The sequence below is a fragment of the Sipha flava genome, unplaced genomic scaffold, assembly GCF_003268045.1.
Source record: "Sipha flava isolate LNK unplaced genomic scaffold, YSA_version1 38_pilon_pilon, whole genome shotgun sequence".
In the NCBI taxonomy this organism is placed as follows: Eukaryota; Metazoa; Arthropoda; class Insecta; order Hemiptera; family Aphididae; genus Sipha; species Sipha flava.
The window spans coordinates 2313726-2337776 of record NW_020273099.1 but is presented as its reverse complement, the minus strand read 5'-3'; the positions used below and the strand labels follow the sequence as shown (position 1 = coordinate 2337776).

At 23.9% G+C, this 24051-nt stretch overlaps 5 protein-coding genes across 6 annotated transcripts; 2 read left to right on the top strand and 3 right to left on the bottom strand.

Moving 5' to 3' along the window:
* Window positions 1-1230: 1230 nt before the first annotated feature.
* On the bottom strand, window positions 1231-8158 carry LOC112688416 (tetraspanin-33-like). 2 transcript variants are annotated; one of them, XM_025561584.1, is made up of 7 exons: window positions 7777-8139; window positions 7512-7715; window positions 1980-2153; window positions 1790-1921; window positions 1668-1715; window positions 1482-1598; window positions 1231-1418 (listed from the first exon to the last, which is right to left on the bottom strand). In XM_025561584.1, exons 1-7 carry the CDS (start codon window positions 7870-7872, stop codon window positions 1347-1349), a joined length of 843 nt encoding a protein of 280 aa, XP_025417369.1. In that variant the 5' UTR covers window positions 7873-8139; the 3' UTR covers window positions 1231-1346. The 2 variants fall into 2 exon arrangements, with proteins under 2 accessions (XP_025417369.1, XP_025417368.1); XM_025561583.1 differs by lacking the exons at window positions 1231-1418; window positions 1482-1598; window positions 1668-1715; window positions 1790-1921; window positions 1980-2153 and adding an exon at window positions 3863-4822 and having other exon boundaries at window positions 7777-8158.
* A 411-nt stretch (window positions 8159-8569) lies between these two features.
* On the top strand, window positions 8570-10866 carry LOC112688345 (synaptosomal-associated protein 29). Its single transcript, XM_025561507.1, has 5 exons — window positions 8570-8927; window positions 8998-9099; window positions 9980-10157; window positions 10223-10333; window positions 10497-10866. Exons 1-5 carry the CDS (start codon window positions 8646-8648, stop codon window positions 10628-10630), a joined length of 807 nt encoding a protein of 268 aa, XP_025417292.1. The 5' UTR covers window positions 8570-8645; the 3' UTR covers window positions 10631-10866.
* Window positions 10867-12732: 1866 nt separating this feature from the next.
* LOC112688425 (vacuolar protein sorting-associated protein 37B) lies at window positions 12733-16107 on the bottom strand. Its single transcript, XM_025561594.1, has 4 exons — window positions 15813-16107; window positions 15398-15569; window positions 13351-13433; window positions 12733-13288 (listed from the first exon to the last, which is right to left on the bottom strand). Exons 1-4 carry the CDS (start codon window positions 15936-15938, stop codon window positions 12986-12988), a joined length of 684 nt encoding a protein of 227 aa, XP_025417379.1. The 5' UTR covers window positions 15939-16107; the 3' UTR covers window positions 12733-12985.
* A 328-nt stretch (window positions 16108-16435) lies between these two features.
* On the top strand, window positions 16436-18034 carry LOC112688424 (NAD-dependent protein deacylase Sirt4). Its single transcript, XM_025561593.1, has 3 exons — window positions 16436-16680; window positions 16738-17183; window positions 17712-18034. Exons 1-3 carry the CDS (start codon window positions 16515-16517, stop codon window positions 18027-18029), a joined length of 930 nt encoding a protein of 309 aa, XP_025417378.1. The 5' UTR covers window positions 16436-16514; the 3' UTR covers window positions 18030-18034.
* Window positions 18035-19678: 1644 nt separating this feature from the next.
* LOC112688392 lies at window positions 19679-20277 on the bottom strand. The gene is made up of 2 exons (XM_025561556.1): window positions 20180-20277; window positions 19679-20067 (listed from the first exon to the last, which is right to left on the bottom strand). Exon 2 carries the CDS (start codon window positions 20064-20066, stop codon window positions 19749-19751), a length of 318 nt encoding a protein of 105 aa, XP_025417341.1. The 5' UTR covers window position 20067; window positions 20180-20277; the 3' UTR covers window positions 19679-19748.
* Between the last annotated feature and the right edge of the window lie 3774 nt (window positions 20278-24051).

Here is a 24051-nt window from a genome sequence, read left to right as displayed (position 1 = left end):
TATCCAATTTTATATCTTATATTATAATCATATTATGTACATTAACTATTTCACTTGTATATTTATGTACTGTTGATAATTTTATGTCATTGTTTAAATGTGGTTAATTGTTATTATAAAATTAATTATATGTATATTAAATTTTTTAAAATGAACAACAAGGCCTAACTAACTGACCTTGAAATTTAAATTTAATTTAATTTTTTTCATTAAAGTTAAGAAAAAAAATTAAGGAAGTTAAAAATCATCTTTAAAACATTATTTAGATCCAATTTTTGATAGGACATGATACCTAATCAGATTATTAATCATATATTATACACTGGTATCAATACAATAATTTTTCATTACTTACTAACATTAATTTTGATTAAAATAATAAACAAGTAGTATTAAAAATATATTTTTAATTGTTTTAACATTATCTTTGGTATTCTACAATGAAAAAAAGTAATAAATATTATCACACTTAAATAGTATTTTCAATTTTACTTAATTCACACAAATCCATTAAACTTAAGGTATAAAAATACTATAAATTATATTTTTAAATATTTAAAAAAACTAGGTAAATGGAGATATAAATAATATTAAATAATCTTACAAAACAAATGAAATATATTTTAAGTAAAAGACATTTGTTCAAAGTAAACTCAAACTAGTATTGTTTATAATTATTTGTTGAATTCATAATATGTTATGTAAGAACAAATTTTAGCCATTTTCTAATGTTATGTTTAAAAAAAAAATGTAATGAGTAAATCAGAGGTATAATAAAAATGACCATTTGTAATATAAGATTTTACCAAAATGTTTACTAAGGCAATATAAAGTAATAAAATATTAATTGTATTCTGTAAATAATGTATTAATATTCATAATCTAATAAAATGTATAAACAAATAAATTATAAAATACAAATTATGTATTTAATTACATATATACATACATATAAATTATGTACATAATTATTTGTATGATAGTAAAATAATGGACATACTGTAAACTAAAATTATATATTACACATATTTTCATTACTTTTTTTTTTTTTTTTTTTATGAAATTGAGCCCATTATCACAGGGCACTTTATGATTATTAATTTATAATATTCATGAATTTGAATTGACTAAGATAAAATATTGAAATATAAAAAAGCAATACAAAGATAAAAATTGTCAAATACAAATTATAATAATATAAAATGAAATAATATAATATGACTTAATTTAATTAAGATTAATAAAACTTCGTAAATATTCTTATAGTACATTAAATACAATATTATTTGAATACAAAGTATAGTATTATGGAAACATTATCTAGTTTCCCATACTTTAATTATTTTTCAAGATGCCCATCTAGATTTTTGTAAGTCAATTTGGCCTTCTAATGTTTTTGCTAAATTGATAATAAGTAGCTAAACAAAATATTTACACAATATTATATTAATTACAATAACTTTATTTTCATTAGTACTAACCTGAGATAATGCCACACCTAAAGCAACTCCCGCAATTGTATATAAATTTCTTTCAGCCCATATACGAATAACTTCAATACAGCCACTAGTCCATACTCTTTTACTAGCTTCAGCAACCTAAGGTAAATTAAATATGAATTTTTTAAACTTGATAGTAAAAACATTATTTATTTGCTATATACATACAGAACTATCTTGAGCACCATAACCACACATAACATTGACAAGTCCTTTCTAAAAAATTAATTACGTACATGTAAATTGTATTAAATAATTTAAAACACAAATAAAATAGAAATTATACAGACCGAAATATCTGTTGCATTGATACAACATGAATAGGGCACCCCACATTTTTCAACACTTGGGGACGTGCAATTAAAATATTCATTTTTTGACCAATCGATATATCCTTCTGAACTAAGACCACAGCATTGAAACTAGAATAAACATAAACATAGTAATATAAATGTTGATATATTAATTAAGACCTATTACTTCTTTTTGAGCAAAATCTATAAGATTTTGTAAATCTGGGTCATCACGGTAAGTGTGAATAATTTTGTCAGTGAACGACTCTTCCAAAGTGGCTTGCATATTATGTGGAAATACGAAACCAAGAATAGCGATTCCCATTTCAAGCAAAAAAAATATTAAAAGACATAAGGAATACTGAAAAAAAAAATTATATTATTTTCAGCTCATCTTGTGATTTCAAAATATTGTTTTTATTATATTGATGACTATACGAGTGTCAATTATAATACTTTTTTTTAATTAATTAAATACTATGTTTAATATTTAAGTATATGCACAACTCATATTTAAGTTACAAGTAGAATCCAGATATTATTAATTTGATTTGGGATTTGTACATATATGATCTACATACATACACATATAAATACTGATACATAATAGGTAAAAATTAATAGATTTCAGTACCTCGTACAGTAAAATAAAAATTTAAATAATTAGAAATCTTGAGATATTTTAATGGCAACAGACTTAATCTATGAACTTCATAATGTAGGTACATAAAGTACATAGAACATACAAAACTATTTTTGACAAATATATTGTGTTTTTAATGTTGTTATGGTACAATATTGTTCAAACCTCTTTGATTATTATATATATTTTAACTCCAGAAGTTTAATAAAAATTATATAGTTTAATATTTCTCTGTTTAAAAATCCTTACTTTTTTAATCAATTATTAAATTTGGGTAATAAGAAGTGGACATTTTAGCATGAGGATATTGGACCTTGAATTGGTATTACTGGTATATTGATACTAATTAAAAATTAAGACTTCCCTTAGAGATAAATTTATGTTGTCCAGATAGTTCTGATAACTTTTGATTGTACTAGGAATATGTCAATTACTTCAATGACACCATTGGTTACATAACATTTTTCTATTACAGTTAAATTATTTATACATTATATTTTAAATGAAAGGATAGAATAGATTCTATTTTTTTTTAAAGACAAACAGTTTTATAATTCAATAATCACTCAAAGAAAAATTATATTAAAATATTTACAAATCCTATGATAATACATTTTTAAGTATTGTATTACCAAGCAAATTATTATTGTTTTGACCAAGTCAAAATCAAAGAAATTAGTCTTTAACAAAAGGATTCCAACAATTTTTATTTTTTATTTATAATAATTTAACTGGCTTGAACCTTTGGTGATTATATATTTATAAAATATTTTATACTGTCAGTTAAACATTTACTTAATTATTTATTATAATAATTTAATAATCAAAAGCAATACAAATTTATTAATAAACTCAAAGGTATTTAATAAATATTTAAAATAATTTAGATGATTTCCAATTCAATTTTATTTCATATTTCACATGAATACTATATTATTATACTTCAACAGAATTCTAATTAACACACAACATCCAACTTTTAAGTAAGATAAGTCAGAAACTCACAAATATTGTTGATAAAAAAAGTTATAGACTATATACTTAGTATATTGGAAACAAATGTTAGCTATTTCAATTAATAATCATACTAGACTTCAAAATAATATCCAATAATTTAAGCTATAACTTTAGTTTTTAAATATTCCTATAAATAACAAAAATAAACTTATATATTGAATATGAAAAATAAGATAAAATATTATCTAAAAAATACCAAATAATCTACACTTAAAATTAAAGATTCGCAGAACAGTGATGTCCAATTAAATTTTTACTGTTCAATTGGAGAATCATAATAAGTTAAAAATATATACAATTAATTTATATGTTGATTTATAATGAGTTTTTTTTTACAAGTTAAGTTATAAAAATAAATAAATATAATAATAATATAATAAAATATATTTTATTGATAAAATAGTATACATATTAAAATTTAAATGGGTTTATTCGTTAAAAATTTAAAATTATGAATTGACTTTTGTTAATTCGGGTAAGTAGTAGTTAAAATAAAAATGTTCCATTTTCTTGACTAGTTTTTCAAGAAATATATTGTCTCTTTTAACAGAAATAGTTATGCAGTCTTGTTTAGTACAAATAAATAAATCACATTCATCTAATCCAGTACAATACATTTGAATTTGACATTGTGAAAAATAATTATGATTTTTTTTTAAAAGAATAATAGTTTTCTTATCATTATATTGCAAGTATGGAACTCTTAAATGTCCATCATCTTCTTTAATCAACAAAGTATCTTTACAAGTATATGGGCACTTTATTTCTAATAACTTTTTTATTTTATTTTTACTGACAACTAAGCCATCTGGGCTTGCACATATCCAAGGTTGTTTTTGATGTATAACCAAGCCACATTTTATAACATGAACATTATATATATCTGAATACTTTTTAATAGCAAAATCTTCCATTCTCATTCCATATTCTACATATTTTAATCCATTTCCTATAATTTTTTTATCTTTAACAAATCGTTCAGCTAATTCTTCATTTCGATTACGTCTTGTATTTATCTGATGAGCTTTAGAACTGGCTGAGAGTCTAGTTTGTCTATGCAACCTCCAAGCACTATTATTTGCCTGTTCTATTGTGCTATACATTAAGTTTAGTATTTGGTCTCTATTAACAAAAACAAATTGTTTATAAAATTGAAATTGATTATCATTTATTGGATTTATATCATTAGTGAATAATGAAGTCTTGGTTTGTAAATTAAGTAAATAATCATAACAACCAAGTTGTTTAAAAATAATCTCATCTTTAATGGAACAGGATGACTTTTTTGAACTACAGTTTAATTTTGGTAATAATTTTTGATCAATGCCATAAATATTTGCAATCTGAGCAGCAATATTTTTGAAAGACAACTGAAATAAAGGGAAAGCATTAAAACTACAATGTTCTTTCTCTAATCTCATATTAAAATAAGAATATAATAACTGTAACAAAAATAAAAACACAACTCACTCCTATATGAAAAAGTTTCATTCTGTTAAACATTCTATCATATGGTATAAAATTGTTTTTAACACAAATAATATAGTTAAAATAATATAATTAAATCTGCAATCAATATTTATCATACATAATATTATGATTATTAGTGTTATTAACAATTGTTAAATATTAAAAATACCAAGGAAACGATTCTCAACAATTAAAAGTTAAGTATTTATTTTTACATGGTAAAATTAAAATTAATATGAAGAACTTGATTTATGTAACACATTTAAAATATAACATCAACTTTATAAGGAATAATTAGTAATAAACTATAATTTAAGACAATTTATGATAAAAATGTCTTTAGTGACAAAATTAATGAAGGCTTCAATTTTTATCAAAATGGTAACTCCAAATCCAAATTTAAGCTTTAATCACATTAAAAACTTAAATTAAACCATAGAAAAATTTAATTTAAAACCCATTTTAAATGATATATCATTCAAAACACTATTATCAACAAAATATACTTAATGGTCACTACTGCATGGTTCACACTATAGAAAATAAAAAACGTTCTCGAAGAAATAAATTTAAATTTATATTGAAGAAATATAAATAATTATCATCTTTGTGTAGTTGTCATTGAATAAAAAATGCACCCTCAACTACAGAAACAAATAATTTTGGTAAGAGTTATATGGTTATTTTTTCTAAATCAGTTTAAGGTTGTTGGTAAACCAAATAGGACTCAGAACATGAAAAATTAGCATATTTTTTCTTATGTTTATATTCAGGGATTGTCTTTATACAAATTTGATTCATTTCATACATTATACATTTTACTTTGCATTTACCCATATAGACATATATATCCCAGATATATTTATAATTATATTTTTTTATAGTTTGATCTATTAATTTAGAATTGAATAGAATGTATAAAAATGTCCAATGGAATTATTACATACTTCCATCTTTAACATTAAATGTTTTGCTTTCTTGGTATTAACAATTAAATTTTAGTTTTAAAATGCTATAAAATTAATAAAACGTTATCTTTTATTTTATTTTTTAATGTTATTGATTGAATCATTTTACCACTTTTTTTGTAAAGAGTTTTGATTTATTAAGTTCCAAGTCATGTAATAAAAATTAAAAAAAAACTATGGAAGCAAAATGTTTCTAGACTAATTAATAGACTGACTAGTTGTTGATTAACTTTACAAAAAAAAAAAAAAAAAAAAACTATAATCATATAAAAATTTAAAAATTACTTCATTGCAATACTTATGAACTTTTAAAACTAAAAATCTATGACACATCTAACTTTAAAAACAAAAACTTTCACTTTAAAACAAAACAACAGGTACCTATTTTTTTTATACAATGACCAAAATCAAATGACATTGAAAAATATTTTTATATCTAAGAGTTAATTTTAGTGTTTATATTTATAATAAAAAATGTCTATTATTTGGTATTTTATCGTACTGAAAATGAACTTTGAAGGGAAAAGAGGAAGAACAAGACCAAAAGAGATATGGTTGGATACAATTGAGAATGATATGAGGTCTGTTGGTGTATGCATAGGGGATGCAGAAAATCGAAATGAGTGGAGGTTTAGGACAAGGATGGCCGACCCCAAATAGTTGGGTGAAAAACGAGGGGGGAAAATAATTGATATTTAATCGTGCTTATTCATGCTAAGGTTAATTATTGATTAACTAAACTTGACTTATAAATCTAAAACTGTCAAAAAAAAAAAAAAACAAATTATAATTTAAAATATAAAATAATTACAGAAATATATCTTTTTTACGAACAATAAAAATCAATATCTATTTGATTGATATGTTCCCTATGGTAAACTAAAAACAATTTAAATTAAAAACAATATGGGTAAAAACTTAATTTACCTAATTCATTATTTAATATATTTGTCTTAAATTTCAAAGTATAAAGATTTATAGTCAGTAATATAGCATGAGCATGATAATCAATTGAGTATGATTTTGATTAATCAAATATCTTGAAGCCTTATTAAATAACACTTATTAAATAACTTATTAAATAAATAAATCATGAAATTGGAATTTCAAGAAAATATAATGTATATTTTAATTGATGCAACAGTAACATCTCTAATACAAACAAAAAAAATTGTTATTTAGGGTTAAATAATACTGAATTATCTGAGGAATAATCCTAATTCACCTTTAACCTTGTGAGTATGTTACAAAATTAATGAAAATATATAGGTGAAGCAATAAAATGCCAGTTATCACCGTAGAGAATTAGTTCATTAACTATACTATATAAGATATAATATTATATAGGTAAATTAGACTTCATTTCATTCACCTCCTTCAATTGCATATTTTCTAATCAAATTGAAATTTCAATATATTGTCATAAACTCCCTAGGTTTATAATATTTGTAATCTACTTATGTAGCTAACATATACTATAATCTATTTTGCAAGCAAGAGCAAGCTTAAATTAATAAATGTTAAGTAAAATACATTATAAAAATAAAGTAGATTTTTATAATTGTAAATAAAATAATTATAATTAATTAAAATTAAATATTAATGTTATAAAGATACTTACAAATTTAAGTAATGTAGTATTTTCGCGTAGGGCACCTATACATCCAGCAAAGCTAACAATGAATATAATTTGTCCAGCTATGATCAAGACCAATGAAATATTTAGTATAACATCTGAGAATGTGTTCAACTTGATGGAACCCATGGTGTTCCATTTTTCATAAAACGCAAAAGTACCAGCAGCCACCAATAAACCACCAAATAACTAAATTTCGATAAATTATTAATTTTGATCGTATTTGATGTAACTATAAATTAGTACATACCCAGAATAAAAAGTTTAGTAGAAAAATCATATATTTCACACAGGGACTGACATAAGTAAAATTACTAACACGTCTTCGATTCATTGCCACAGGCATTTTAGTCACAACAAATGTACACGATAAATATTTGATTTATTTAACAAAAGTAAATTTGTTAAAAAATAATTATCGTATCAAAATAAAATTTCTCAAACAAGCAATTTCAAATAAATCATTATTTTACTTATAGAGTATTTTTATAGTTTTTGTTGTTGTTATATTTAGTTCTTAGATTCCATACAAATCGAAAATATTCAAGACGCTATGAAAAGATGTAGCCTAAATTTGAAATACATAAAAATGTACATAACACATCAACCTAATAAAATTATGCTTTTTCATCACTTACGAATATTTTATGATTATAAAAAAAACTTATCTCTATTCTATGGACAATAACACAAACAATAATATAACAATAGTCATATATTATTATATTAATAGAACAAAGAAATAAGAATGGAAAATTTTAAGTTATTGATGTTAGATTCGTGATCATTAAAAATCTGTGACGAAGTGATAATAAACAAAGAGGTTAAGAACTATTTAATTCGTAGCTAAATAAAGTTATTAAGCCATGAATCCATGATTTATACTATATGATATATAGGTACATAAATATTTGATAAAAATATTTTAGAGTTTATAGAATAAGTTACAAAAACTTATCCTGATTTTACAGATTAAATATTTATTGTAGATTTATTTACCTAATTTTTATTGAATTGAAAACGATTTATTTTAACTTACGAAATAGTTATTTATTTAACTTGAAATTTGTGAACTCTATTTTATTACTAAATATTTATACATTTTTATTATACAACAAAATGTCGAAAAATCGTTTTGTGAGCGATTCATCACGGGGCATATTCGATGATGTAGATGATGTGGATGACAATGAATTCTTATCTCGTGTCCGACCTAATTTAGGTTATAGAAATGATTTAATGGGTAACAATTATGGAAATCAAGAATTTGAAAATGCAAATCGACAAAAACAACAAGTTATTGAAACTACAAGGGATGTAGAACAAAGAACTTTAAATTCAACTGAAAGGACGCTACGTTTACTTAGAGAGTCAGAAAATATTGGTGCAGCTACAGCCGAAGTAAATAATTACTTTGAAAATATTATAATTTATTATAAATCATTTATATATTTTATTTTAACTATTAAAGGAATTAGTAAGACAAAGAGAACAATTGCAAAATACCGACAGACGACTTGATGAAATTAATTCAAACCTTCGTGTTAGTCAAAAACATATACAAGGCATTAAAGTAAGTAACTGATAACTAATAATAAAATAATTGTTAATAATATAAAAATGTATAATTAAATAAACAAATAGTTTATGTATAATAAAAAATAAACAAATAAATAAAAACAATCTAGAGTGTTATTATATTCGTAAAATACAGTCATAATTTCATTTTTTCATATTCAATCACAATTTTATTGACTTAGTATATATCTGACGATGAATTTTTAATTTGAAAATCTGGTCATATTTTACAAATATAATAATACTCTAGACTAAGTTTCTATGTATAAACTATTTAATTTATTAATAGATAATCATAGTAATAGTGTGTTGTTAAAAACTTGCTATTAATAAAATAAATATGAGTTGTAGATATTTTCTATTTTATACAAGATTCATTTTTTGTTAGATACTGTCTTTAAATATTTTTTAAAATTAGTTTAAAAAAAAACTTAAAACAATTTTAATTCAATACTTAAATTTAGTTTTTAAATTACTAACTTCTGGACTAAATGTACAGAAATATATTACTTATTAAATAAATTGATGTGGTATAACTTCTTAAAATTAAATTTACTTACGAGTTTTATTTTATTTTTTTTTTGTAAGGAATAGTTAATTTATAAATTTGTTTTACGCTATTATATCCTATCCTCTTATTATAGAGATGTAAAATTTGATTTAATTGAGCTAAGAGTAAACTGAGTGTATATCTATATCAATAATTTAATGTGCTAAATCACAAATAATATCTTCTGTCACTATTTATAAAATTATTAAACATATTATTATAACATAAATTATATTACAATTTTAACTTACCATAAAATCAATATTATCATATTTAAGGATGTACGTATTGACTTTATTATTTTATAATAAATTGTAATTTATAGAGCATTTTTGGAAGTTTTAAGAATATGCTTAGTGGTAAATCCAATTTACCTCCATCAAATACCCCAACTGAAATAGAGTCAAGTAGATCACCATTAACAAATGAAGTGCGTAGAAGTACGTTAAGTGAAACCTTAACTCAAGCAAATTCTAACATAAAATCCATGGAACAACATCCTGGTAGTTATTTATTTTTAAATTATTTTATTTACTTTTCAATTGATATAATTTTGAAATATTTTTAGGTTTAAAAATAAGAGGTTTGGTAGACGATGAATTAACTACTCCAACCAATGTACAATCTACATTAGATAATAATTTGGATCAAATTCTTGGATCAGTAACTAGATTAAAAGGTAAAATATTGAAATTACATATGACCTATATTTCATTTATTCTATAGATTGCTCATAACACTTTTAACCTTGTATCTTATTCATATTAATTTTTGAAAATAGTAAAATTAATTTATTTGATTTAATTATATAATATTTTGTTGTATTTCATATTTATAATTAGGTTTAGCATTGGGACTCGGCGAAGAAATTGATTCTCAAAATGATCTAGTTGAAAACATTCTTGGTAAAGCAGACAAAGCTGATATAAATATGGAACGGCAAAACAAAGAATTAAATCGTATTTTAAAAAAATGAGCAACATTCCCATTAAGTTAAATTTCTTTTTTTAGATTTTATCCTCTATTGAAGTTATTTAAAATACTGTACCTACCATATTTGTATTTAATCTTTTTTTTTATGTTACCAATCATTTATTTAAGCTATGATAGTTTATATTTGTAGTCATTCCTCATTTTAATTGTTGTAATCTCTTAAATATCTAATGTCAATTGCATTTTTTTTCCTGTATATGCAATTTATATCTATTAAATCTGTTATATTTACTACTAGACTTTTGTATACAAATAAATAATATGTTCGATTTTGCACAATGAAGTTTAACTAATACTAAGTTAATACTAAGTAAAAATAGCTATAAATTATACTAAAGTTCATTTTACCTACTATTATTGACCCTAAAAGTTTATTTATTCATGAATTATTATTTATTTCAGTCATTATCAAAAAATTAAAATCCAAAACAATAATTTGTCACAATAGAGTTATGTGAGATGTCAAAGAATGGGTTATATTTATTTTCTGATACTACTGAATGAATATACAGTATGTTAATTAATTGGAAAGTTAGTAGTTATTACTCCTAATATAATGCAGATATTGAAGTTCAGTTTTTTCGGCCATAATATTTAACTTATAGCCCATATTTTACCAAGGTTAAAAAAAAAAAATCCGAAATTTTAAAAAACTTCGAAAATAACCTCTTTGTAGAATTACAACTTACTCAGAGAAAAAAAAATTTGAAATTGGTTGAATTTTGAATGAATGACAATCAGTAAAAAACAAAAATATTACAAAAAATAAAATGAGTTGTGTGTACTTCATAACCTAATATCATATTATTAGTTTTATATTATCTATTTAAAAATTTAGAAACCATACAATTTTACAATTTACTGTGTTTTTTTGAAAATATAAAATGCTCTCATTCATTCAAAATTTAACCGATATCAAAATTTTTTTCTTTGAGTAACTTATAAGTAATTCTACAAAGTAGCTATTTTCGTAATTTTTGTCGGTTTTGAATTTTGATTTTTTTTAACAGTGGTAAAAGATGAGCTATAAGTCACATATTGTGTTAAAAAAAACGTAACTAAATTTGCATTATATTAGGAGTAATAACTATTGATTTTCCAATTAATTTACATACTGTATATGCCAATATAATACTAAATAAATGATATTTCAGAGAAAAATATTTTTAATATATTTGACTAATTTGATTGTAAATATAATACATCATAGAATAAATTAGAATCATGAAACTATAATCAAAATCTATTGATTTTTATTTGTTTAAGGACTATGATATAGACCATAAATATCCTATTAAAGAAAAAGTAAGTATTTAAATTACAGATGTATTTATCAATTTATCTATTAATGAGTATAACTGTAAAATGTTATATTCAATTAATAAACAAAAGTTATTAGATGTATGATTATTTTATGTTTATCAAGTATTATGCTTCTATTAAAATGTATCATACATAAATAAAACCAGACATCTATAAGTAAGTATGTTTAATTTTCAATTTGTGTTTATTAATTAAAATATAATATTTAAGATAAATACAATGTAATGGAAAGTGACAATTGTTTTAAGAAATTGAACATAATTCAATTTATTTTAATTTTTCTTTACACTTAGATAAAAAATAACAATTTTTTTTTAATTTCATTTCCTTTATAGCAACCAGTTATATAGAGGGTATCTAAAATATTTGATCTTGATATTTTTGTCAATGATGTTTTAACACGAGTACTCAAAGTATAAAAAAATTATAAATAAGAAAATATTTGTTTCTCCTTTCTCCTTTAAGACTTGTTAAGAAAACTATTTTATTATACACAAACAAAAATATTAGTATTTTAATTAATAAGCCATTTTACTGCATTGCCTTATAATAATATATTCACTTTATTTTAGTAAAACCATTTTTTTGTTTTAAAAACAAAACACATTTTACAAAACTTAATATGATACTGAACTATAACATTAATAATATTGAAACTATTATATTACAATAAATTGTTTTTCAAATTAAGGTTTAAAAAATTTGAGTATTTTTATTTTAAAATTGTATTTTATAATAAATTATAATTCAATATTCAAACCGTTTGCTGTATCATAAATTATTAACTAAGAACTAATACACCTAATTTATTACTTAAAACACGTATACTCCATCAGTAGTATCATAGCAAGATAAATTAAGTTTATAAATGAGGTGGTAACAATAAGATTAGTGATTCCATTAACATTACAATAATTATACTTTGTTCTATTTACATAATTCAAATTTATAAATGTATTATAATAAAAAATAATAAATATAACATTGTTGATGTTCTTCATGTGATAGATATAAATTAAAAGTGTCTGTTTATGAATGGATTTCCTGGCATGGGCATATTAATGGGTACATTAGGATATGGCATTGAAGTTGGTTGAAAATAAAACGATTGAGGATAACCAGGCTGAGAAAACCCTGCTGTTACATGTTGAATATTGTCATTTAATGGTCTGTAGGAGCTATTGCGTCTACTAAGAAGTTCAGCCATTTTATCTGCCTTAGCTTTACGCAAATGCATATCTTTACGATGCTTCAGGAATTCGTCTACAAAACCTTCTAGATCTTTAGTATCACCACTTAAAAATTGCTCAGCTGATTTCTAAAATATCAAAAAATTCAATTAAAATATTTCCATTTTTGTCTAGCATTTTTTGAACTTACATCTGATTCTTCTTCAGTTTCAGAAGCTGCAGTTTGTAACAATGCTAAAATAGTTTCTGGATTCATATTCCCTTTATGTTGTTCTAGAAAATGTTTTTAGACATTTATAACATCTATATTTTATTTTTAAAATATGTAAATAGTAGATAAGGGAAATAAATTTATATTATTTGGAGCGAAAGAGTTTAAGGTTAAATGTTATACAATATTTGAAATTATAAATTACTATATTTTTTCTTGACAACCTAAATGGAAAAAAAATTAATAATACTATCTACTCAAGTACTGTTACTTATGTACAGTGGAATCTCTATAACTTAAATTGGTCGGGGGAACAAATAATTGAGCTATTAAAAATTTGTTTTACAGAAATTTTCAATAATTCGAATTGGTTAAGGTCAAAAAAAAAAATTTGAGTTATTGAAAATATGTTATTATTTGTACAACACAAAAATTTCATTTTATAATTTTATTTATTTACTTATATTTTATATAATATATATGTATATATGAATAGTATATATGAATTACAATTTTCAAAAAAGTATTGTACATTGAAATAAATAAATAAATATATATATATATATAATGATTTTGGAAGAAATTCCATAATTTTAATTATTTTTATTGTATATGGATTACACAATAAATGTATAAGGATTATTTATTGTATATCTGTAAAGTTTTCAACTATGTTGTGAGTGGAAAAAAATTTGCCTCGAATTTCTAGTTGTTCACAAATACAATTTTGTAAATAAATAAATACCTTTAAACCAACTAATGCCTGAGAAAGAGTAGTTAAAAACAAAGGTGATTCCACATCGTCATCAATATTCAAATCTTTCTCATCACTCAATCATTTAGCTCGTTAGGGATTTCTTTATTATTTATTATTGTTATATATGAACATACACTATTTATACATGCACTAAGTTTATTATTTCAGTAATTTTTGGTAATATATGTTGAAAAATATAAGTAATAGTCCAAAATTTAACTCAAATGACTTTGACTTATTGAGAAATTTGAGTTGGCAAAATTCGAATTATCAAGAAAATGTAAATGTAAATCTTATTGCATATCTGAATGGGTAAGGCATTTCTTTGAATTAACAAAAATTCAACTTGAAAGTTTTGAGTTATTCAAGTTCCACTGTATTTATTATCTTAAAAACTTTAAATTAAAACTATTTGTCTTTAGTTGAAAATAAAATAAAAAATGTATTATTAAATGAAGTATATGGTATAATTCTTCATGGACATTCCTTTTATTATACCTTCAATGCATATGAACTGCAATTTTAAACTTACCACTACATGAAGACGCTAATTTCAATTAATATATTATTATCATTAAATAATTAAAAACAAAACAGAATTGCACAAGAAAAAGGAAATATATAGTTGAATTTAGTAAAGAAAGATAATAATTTTATAAATCATTGTAAATTTAAAAATTTTTAATATTGTGTTACAAAATTCATGGGCCAGTTTAAAGAATAAAAATAATAAACAAATTTGGAGTATAACTGTAATTATTTTTATTTTGTATCACTACTTATCTAGGATTTCTTTTGAGATACCTATGTGTTTAACTATTAAAAATAAATAAATAAATATTTAATCAATAAAATAAAATTTATATTTTAAATTTGTTTTATTCATAATAATTGTCTATCCTATATATCTGATGATGCATTTTTAATTTGCAACCAATCATACTTCACAAATATAATAATATTCCAAGCTAAGCTTTTATTTATTTATTTCTATATAAAAACTATTTGTTTATTTATTTATGAGTATTAACCATTTAATAATATAAAAATTAATTATTTTTTAAAAGTTACAGTTTTAGGGTACTTATGGAAGTCATTATAAACTATAAAAGAATAATTTATAAAGCATATTTCATGAATACTAATCTAACATTAAAAATTAAAAAACCAAAATCAGAGATATCTATTACTTTAGTTTTTAAATTTATACTAAAATATATTTAATACAATTAATTTTGTAAAACAACTCAATAAAATATTAATACTTACTTATAGTATTTACTTTTTCAGTTACGCTCTTATAGAGTTTTTCTGCTTCATCATACATTTCACATAATCTTTCTTTAGCACTGATTAATTCAGGTTCTTTATTGAGATTAAATTCGGCCAATGATTGATTACTTGCAATTAGCATCTCCTTTTCTGTATCTATTTCTTTATTCTAAACATTAATACTTGGTAAATACTTATTAATCGAAGTCATAATTTAATAACCAATTGGATATTACAACCATAGAAATTATAGTTCTTATTAAAATTAATTGTAATATTTTGGATATAAATTAATTTCTTATACATTACATTTGAAATTATTAGCACTGATTTAATATAATTCATAAATATATATTATATGTACTCAGTTATTTTGGGGTTAATGTTAATAAAAAAAATTAAAAATACTTACTGGTTTCAGTTCATTAGCATACTGTTCAAATTTACTATCGTCATTTAATATTTCTTTTAAATCAGAAGCAGTTAGATGAGACATAAGACCCATTACTGTATTAATGGCAGTTGAACTATTATACATAATTTAGTTATTTATATAATCATTCGAAATGAAACTTATATGAATTCAGTTTTATAATTTGTTAGATATAAGACACGGAAAAATAATCTTTATTCAATTTTTAAAAATGAAATGAAAAGATGACGCTAATACATAAAAAGTTCTTTATGTGTCTAATCATTTAAAGAATATGATAATTATTGATTTGATAACGAAAAAAATAATATTCAGTTCTGACCATTGTACAACCATAGATAACATTAATTAACGTTTCGTGTAATCTGTAGTACAGTCCGTGATTAAAGATACACTTTATTTATCCTTTACAGATTTAGATATATTTTTAATCGTGGTATGAGCATAGAATAAAGTGGATATATCCACCTTGACATAGTATTATAGACTAGAAAATAAATTTTTTATGTTTATAGGTACGAACCCATAGATAATCTTTATCTTAGTGTAAGTGATATCAGATAAGAACACTGACAAATATAATTTATACATTTATAATCATAGACTGTACAGCTCATTTTTTAATTTTAAAGTAAATACTATTAAAATTTTTTCATCAGACTTTTAGAGAATTTACGTACAATGAAAATGAATTTTAAATTGAGTGTTATACTTTCTAATTCAAGTCAAAGAATAATTTTGAGATCTAAATCAAGTTTTGTACCAAAACACGCACCTGTTCAATTATCAGATGCAAAAACTCTTGAACGTTTTATTCAAGAACACAAAAAAATCCTTGTATTAACTGGTATAGGAAATCATAAATTTATGATTTATTTGTTATAAGTTGGTCTGTATAATTTAGGTGCAGGTATATCAACTGAAAGTGGAATACCTGATTATCGATCTGCTGATGTTGGATTATATGCAAGAAGTAAAAATCGTCCAGTAATATACCAACAATTTATTAGTAAACCCGAAATTCGTTTGCGTTATTGGGCTAGAAACTATATAGGATGGCCAAGATTTTCATCAATGTTACCTAATTATGCACATACATTTTTGAAAAAATTAGAAGATAAAAATAAACTTGTTCACATTATTACTCAGAATGTTGACAACTTGCATACTAAAGCTGGAAGTAAAAATGTTCTTGAATTACATGGAACTGCTTATATTGTACACTGTTTAGAATGTGATTATTCAACTCATAGACATCAATTTCAATATATTTTATCCAACTTAAATCCTCAAGTGACTATCTCAAAATTGTTTAGTGTTCGACCCGATGGTGATGTTGAATTAACTCCAGTAAGAATAAATATCTTTACATTAAATATTTGCAATTGAGATGAGTGAAGTTAATTAACAAAAACTGAATTAAAATATATTGATGCACCTATGCTTAATTAACTTTAATTAACCCAACATTAGTCATGCTATAGTCACATTTTTTAGATGTTTATTAAAATATTTATATTTTATATTTCAAACATTTACACTTGGTATACCTTTTAATAATGTTATTGATTATATTTTATTAACTCATATGAGTATCAATAGTTGAAATATAAAATGTAAATTTTTTATTAAAGATGTAAAGAAAGTGAGGTAATTTTGATTATGGCGAGACTAACAACATATTAAAAAAAAAAAAAACTAAAATAATTAGTTTGAATTTTAATTTTTTACAAATTAGTTAAAATTTTGCTTTAGATTTAGAAAATAAAAATTAAGTAAAAAACTTGATGTATACAAAATAAAAATAAATAGATAGAAATATTGTCATATGTATATAAGTTTACTATAATCATCCTCTATTTTTATTTGATTTAACAGGAACAAATTGGTGGATTCAATATACCTAAATGTCCAAAGTGTAAAGGAAACTTATTAATACCTTATATTGTATTTTTTGGAGATAACATTCCAAAAAACCGTGTCCAGAAGGTAAATAGTTTTGTGGAAGATTGTGATTCACTTCTAGTTATGGGGTCTTCTTTATTTGTATACTCAGGTTATAGAATAGTATTAGAAACCAAATCTTTAAATAAACCTGTAGCTATAGTAAATATAGGACCAACCAGAGCTGATGATTGCGTAGATATAAAAATTGAAGCAAAATTTGGTGACATTTTACCATTAATACATTTTTAATTTAATGTTGAATTATTATAAAATATTATATTTTTATCTAGTATTAAAAATTTTTTAATAAAAATGTTTTTTTATTTACCTATTTTATTTTTTTAAACTTATTTATCAGATATTTATAGTATAGATACTTAATAAATGGAAGAAAAATAAATCATATTCATTTTACATGAAAAGTTAGAATTTTGTATTACAATAAAAATAATTAATACAAAATGGTAATTTTAAACTAATCATTTGTTTTTAACAAGTATAACATAAACAGAGTACAATTATTCTTATTCCTTTAAATTATACTTAATTTAATTCAATTTTTAATATTATGAGTAGGAGTGTCCCTGTATTAGCTTTTGAACATTTCATTACATGAGAAATAATTAATTTACTATACATTTTTTACATAAACTATTTATTAAAGCTTTGTTTTTCATTTTTTAACATAATAAATAATTAATATATTAGAAAAAAAAATATTATCTATACTTATATAACACAAAAATTGTTTCTATCTATACCCTCCAAACTACTTAATTGATTTTGTTGATAGGTCCAAAAAACTAGCAATTGTTGTTTTGTTGTTACCATAACTGACAAAATAGAAAGTAACCTAGTTATCACATATCTCAATGTGCACCAAGAAAATGGTGAACATGCCTAAACGAAAATAATTTCCAAGAGCAACTAACTTTTTCTTCAAAAACGATACTCACCACTTTTTCTGATTGTATGGTTATATTTAATATTTACCTATTACAATGCATTACAAATTATTATTAAATTGTTATTTTGAATGATTTACACTTAAAAAGCATAGCTTCTACAGTGAGTAACACCCCTAAGGAATATAATACTCACAATTTTCTTATTGGATGATGACAGATAATTCAGCTATAAATAAATAAAATTTATTTAAACAAAAGTGCAAATACCACTCACTCATTGATCATTGCTAAATTTAAAAGCGAAAAAATATATGAACTTAAAATTTGACATAGTGGTATCTTCAATATTCCTGATCAGGGGTTGGCAACTGGCGAACCTAGGAAGGCAATACTCTAACCCTGTAAACTTTTATTTCCATACTCCTAATATTGTAATTTTTAATATAAATTAATTGTAATTACCAAATAATTATTTTTATGCTGTTATTTTTAAAATATAAAAATTTGAAAAAGATATTTTTCACTGGACCTCATTGATTTATTATTTTAATCTTTAGGATTCCAATGTATATTACTTGCTGACCCCTGCTCTAGATGTACAATAAAATGAGATTTTAAAAAATATTAGTATCAACAAAAACAATTCTATGAAGGAAAATCAGGTAATTCTGTGTACAACCAAAACTACCACACCAATTATTTGAAATTTCGTTTTAATTGTTTTATAAACAACAGTTAAAACAAACCAAGCTTTAAATAGTGTATTATTCAAAATTCTATTCTGTACAAAACCGGATGATTCAGATAGTCCAGATGTATGTACTATATATTACTGTAAAACTTAAAATGTATTACATTTTTTACTTAAAAATATTAAACAAAAAATACTTCAAATGTAGGTACATGTCTTTTTTTTCAGAAATACATAAAATAACTAAGAAAATTCAACATTACATATTATAAAAATTACTTTACATAAATCTATAAATAAAAACAAATTCATAAATTAGAAAATATAGTAATAATAACTAGTTTGGAATTGTCTAATGAAATATACCAACTATCTTTGCATAGTTTGAACATGTTCTTTAACTTCTTCTATCAAATATATTGATCTTCGTAATTCATTGTATTGTTGGTTAAAATTTGTAGAAACATTTCTTAATTGATTTAAATTATGTTCTGTACGATCAATATTAGATTCAAGTAATGAGTAATTTTTGATTGTTTGATTTAATTTTTCATGACTTTTGGAACTTTTATGAATTTGTTTGATAACTGATGACATATTGTTAATGTTTAACTTCACTCGTTCACTCAACAAATTTTTAGAATCACCAAAAAGTGATCGAGCACTTGTACTCGAAGCAGATGTCATTCTGAAATTATTATTTAATAGAATGTAACAAAAATTTAACAATGACTTAATACTTTATTAGTCATCAAATAATAAACTGTAGCAATTTATTCCTAAATTCAATAAGAACATACTTAGATTTCCTTATGCAAAACTAGTTTTTAATAAAAACTGAACAAGATGTTTTTTAAACTTCAGAAACAAGATTTTTTTTATACTTCAGAACCTGAACAACATAATAATGACAATTTAATAAATGTTTAAAATATTATAATCACAAAATAATGATTTATAAGAACTAAGATAATAACACAGAACAACTGTGATAATAATATTATCATAGTCCATTTCAGATATAGACAATAAATGATAGATAATGAATATTATTAATGGTTCAGACACAGAATAGATTAAATATATTATCTATATTTTATCTATTCCGTGGTTCAGATTTCATAGCATTTCCTAATTGTTATAGAATTATTGCATGGACGTTTTTTAGGGGGGGGGGGGGGGCAAACGGGCGATCACCCCCTCCCCCACGGATCCGTATTAAGGAATTGATTATATGTGAAATACACATTTCAAATTTTTTTAGTGTAGATCATTTTATAACAAAATCAAATTATGCGTGGCTGTGAATACTGAATTGGACTTTTTTTCGGGTCCATACTAATTAGTGAAAAGTCAAATAAAACACAAGTGTAACATTTAAAACACGGACAGATGTTAAAAAAATCTACACAAAAATCAGTTCTAAGAGTGGATCCGGCAATAGATTAAAAATAAAAACCACATATATTAAGGATTCACCTGATTATATATGGTGAGTGGTCACACTCCCCCTATTGAATTTTTTGTGATGTGTGAGTGAGTGTGTGTGTGTGTGTGTGTGTGTGTGTTTATAATACGTTTATAGTGTTTATACAAACTATTAATATGATTTCCAAATCAAAATTCTAAAATATAAAAATGTTAAAGAAAAAACCGTATTTCATGTAAAAGTTAATTTACCATCTCAGGTTCATGGGGAAGTCTGACCCCCCCCCCCATGGATATGCCACTGAGAAATTTGGACAGTTTCAGAAACTAACATATATTCTAACTTAGTTTTTTTATTAAAGTAACTTAACTTCAACTAGTTGAAAAAAAGGCTGCATCCGAGTTGCGGTCAGAGATGATTTTTGAGATAAGAATCTAACAGTTGTGGTTCTATTACCTATCTGTTACTTATCTGTAAAGTTTGTAAATAAGATAAATAAAATTGTACAGTGGTGTACATAAAACTTTTGTATGGGGGGGGGGATCAATTGCAAACAAATTACTATGGAAGAAAAATTCCTAAACCAAAGGATTTTCACATTTAAATAATAAATGATATAATATATATATATATATATTGAATGTGTCAAAATAATAATTAACAATAAATCCTTGAAATATTTGTTTTGTTTCCTTATAATTTTCTTACATTAAGAATACTAATTTATACAATTTTTAAAAGATCTATGAGTGGGGGGATCTAACTCCCACATCGCCCCTTGTATACGCCCCTGCAATAGTAGTATAATCACGAACTAGATGATCACCAATCAATGGTACGGCAAAAGGTTAGTTACAGTGTTAAACGTAAAGCAGTGGAGCAGTTGAGCGAGGGTCCCTCTAAAATTTTTTTTTCTGAGATGTCAAGTATAGTACTCAGTGTACTGGGGTCAAATGGCGTTACATTGATTAGAAAAAATATACACACTGCAAGAATGAATGTTCACCCGAAGTTGCCGCGTGACTTTTCACAATTACTTCTGTGATTTCAAACCTACACGATAAAAATAGTGTAGAGAGTCCTAAGTCTGTTTATAAAATGGAAAGAAAAATGTTGAAACGTTTTTGTAAATAAAATAGCATCGTATATACCATATATACTTGATTTATATTTTGAATGATCGCAACTAGTATGTAACCTTTTTGTTGGGTGACCGCAACTAGTACGTAATTTTTGATTTTGACCGCAACTAATATACACCGGAAAAAAATGACTAACTTGCCCAGCTTTGTTATAAATCATATTTGTTGTATAACAACAATAAAATACACAAACACTTAAATATGTATTTATTGTAAATGTATAACTTATGTATGATGTATTACTACTAATGTTTCATCGGTGTTCACCGAAAATATTTTTGATGAGGCCATATGGGTTCCGCCCCGACAATATCCAACGAATTTTCAGAAAGCATATTTATAAATTATAATTGGTAATGCTTAATTATATATTATTAATTGATAAATGTATTTCTGTTTTAATCATCCTTTTTATATATATTTTATTTAGATTACTTAGTAATTAATCAATTTTACAAAAATAACTATTGTAGTAAACCGACCTGCAGTGACGGTGCTAGAGTTTGCGAGGCCCTGAGCAATATAAATGTTGGGTTTTATAATTTATATTAATAAAATATTTTAAGTTCAGTTATATCAGAATCGCGGGGCCTTAATTATAATTTAAGGCGCGGGACTCTGGGCAGCTGCCCCTATTACCCACCCCCTCGCACCGTCTCTGACGACCTGTTATAATAGTAATTTACACATGTTCAAATAGACATGACCTATTCCAAGGTGTCCTTTTTGGCATCCCGTATCCAAGTCTCGCATGCATGTATAAAAAGAGTAAAATAGCGTTCGCTGTTTCATATATATACGACTACTGTTAATCTAATAGTTTTAGAAAGAATAAGTTATCTGAACTCAGCCTCGAACACTATCTGGTTGTGTAGACCGCGCGTTTCACATCGCCGCCAGCTCTAGTGCTCAGATACTTATCTTCTTGGGCTGACTTTTATGTTCTATCCTCAAATTTGTTTAACCATTATTTGTACTTATGTTTATATTTCATGTGTTATTATAAATATTACTTTTAAACAAACTTATAATTGACTTTGTAACTTCAACATATGTTGAATATCTTCGGTCCAAGCAAAGTTGTCAAGAGCCGTCAATATTTTTGTATTAGTGTACAGCGGTTGAGAACTTGATCTCTGTTCTGCTCACTACACTATGTTCCAAATCTATTTTACTGATAGTTATAAATATTTTTCCATGACAATTTCTTTTGGGTTTCAATCATAGACCTATTAACTAAAGTTTAGTTAATAGGTCATGGTTGAATCGTTAATCGTTTTCTGTTATCGATTTCAACCGTTTTTTGAATAGTTTAAGGTTATACATATAACGTTATAAAATCGTTTTGGTGCCCTGGTATGGACACTAAGTATCGTTATAAACTAAGCTACATTAAAAAAATTTGAAATGTTAATCACATATGATCAATTCCTTAAATACGGAATCAGGGGGGGGCAATCGCCCACTTCACCCTCTAAAAAACGCCCTTGATATGTATATACATATATTTTATCATCATATTATGATGTTAACGTATAGAATATAAGACGAATTGATTATAATATAATATTTTCTACGGTTTACAGACGAAATTCGAGAAATTATTCTAAAGCAGCCGTACCAAGCTAAACGCTAAACCTCGAGATTACTCGTGGTAAATTAAAATTTATACGTGTAAAGTAAAATCTAGAATAGTTAAGTGCTATTAGTAATATTATTTTTATTATTTGATCTGTATCTTAGTAGTAACAAAGAATATATGACATTTTATATAGGTATTCTGTGGTGGTAAGTACTATAAATTATTTAAAGACGATTTTTTTTATCAGACAAGGGAAAATTCTCCTCTCTCTCCAGTGGCACTTTGGTAAAGATTACAAAATACGGTATTAGAAAATCTGAGAGCGTGAGTCATAAGCGGAAATTTGGTAAAATTAATGGGGGGGGGTGGGCTGATAATTGTTTGCTTATTACACTTATAGGTACCCCAAGGCCGTATCCAAGGGCGTATTTATGGGGGGGAGCAGAGGGGGCCCGGGCCCCTTCCGAAATGAAAAACACCATTGTTAAAGATTGTTATTTTTAACATGGATATGTCTTA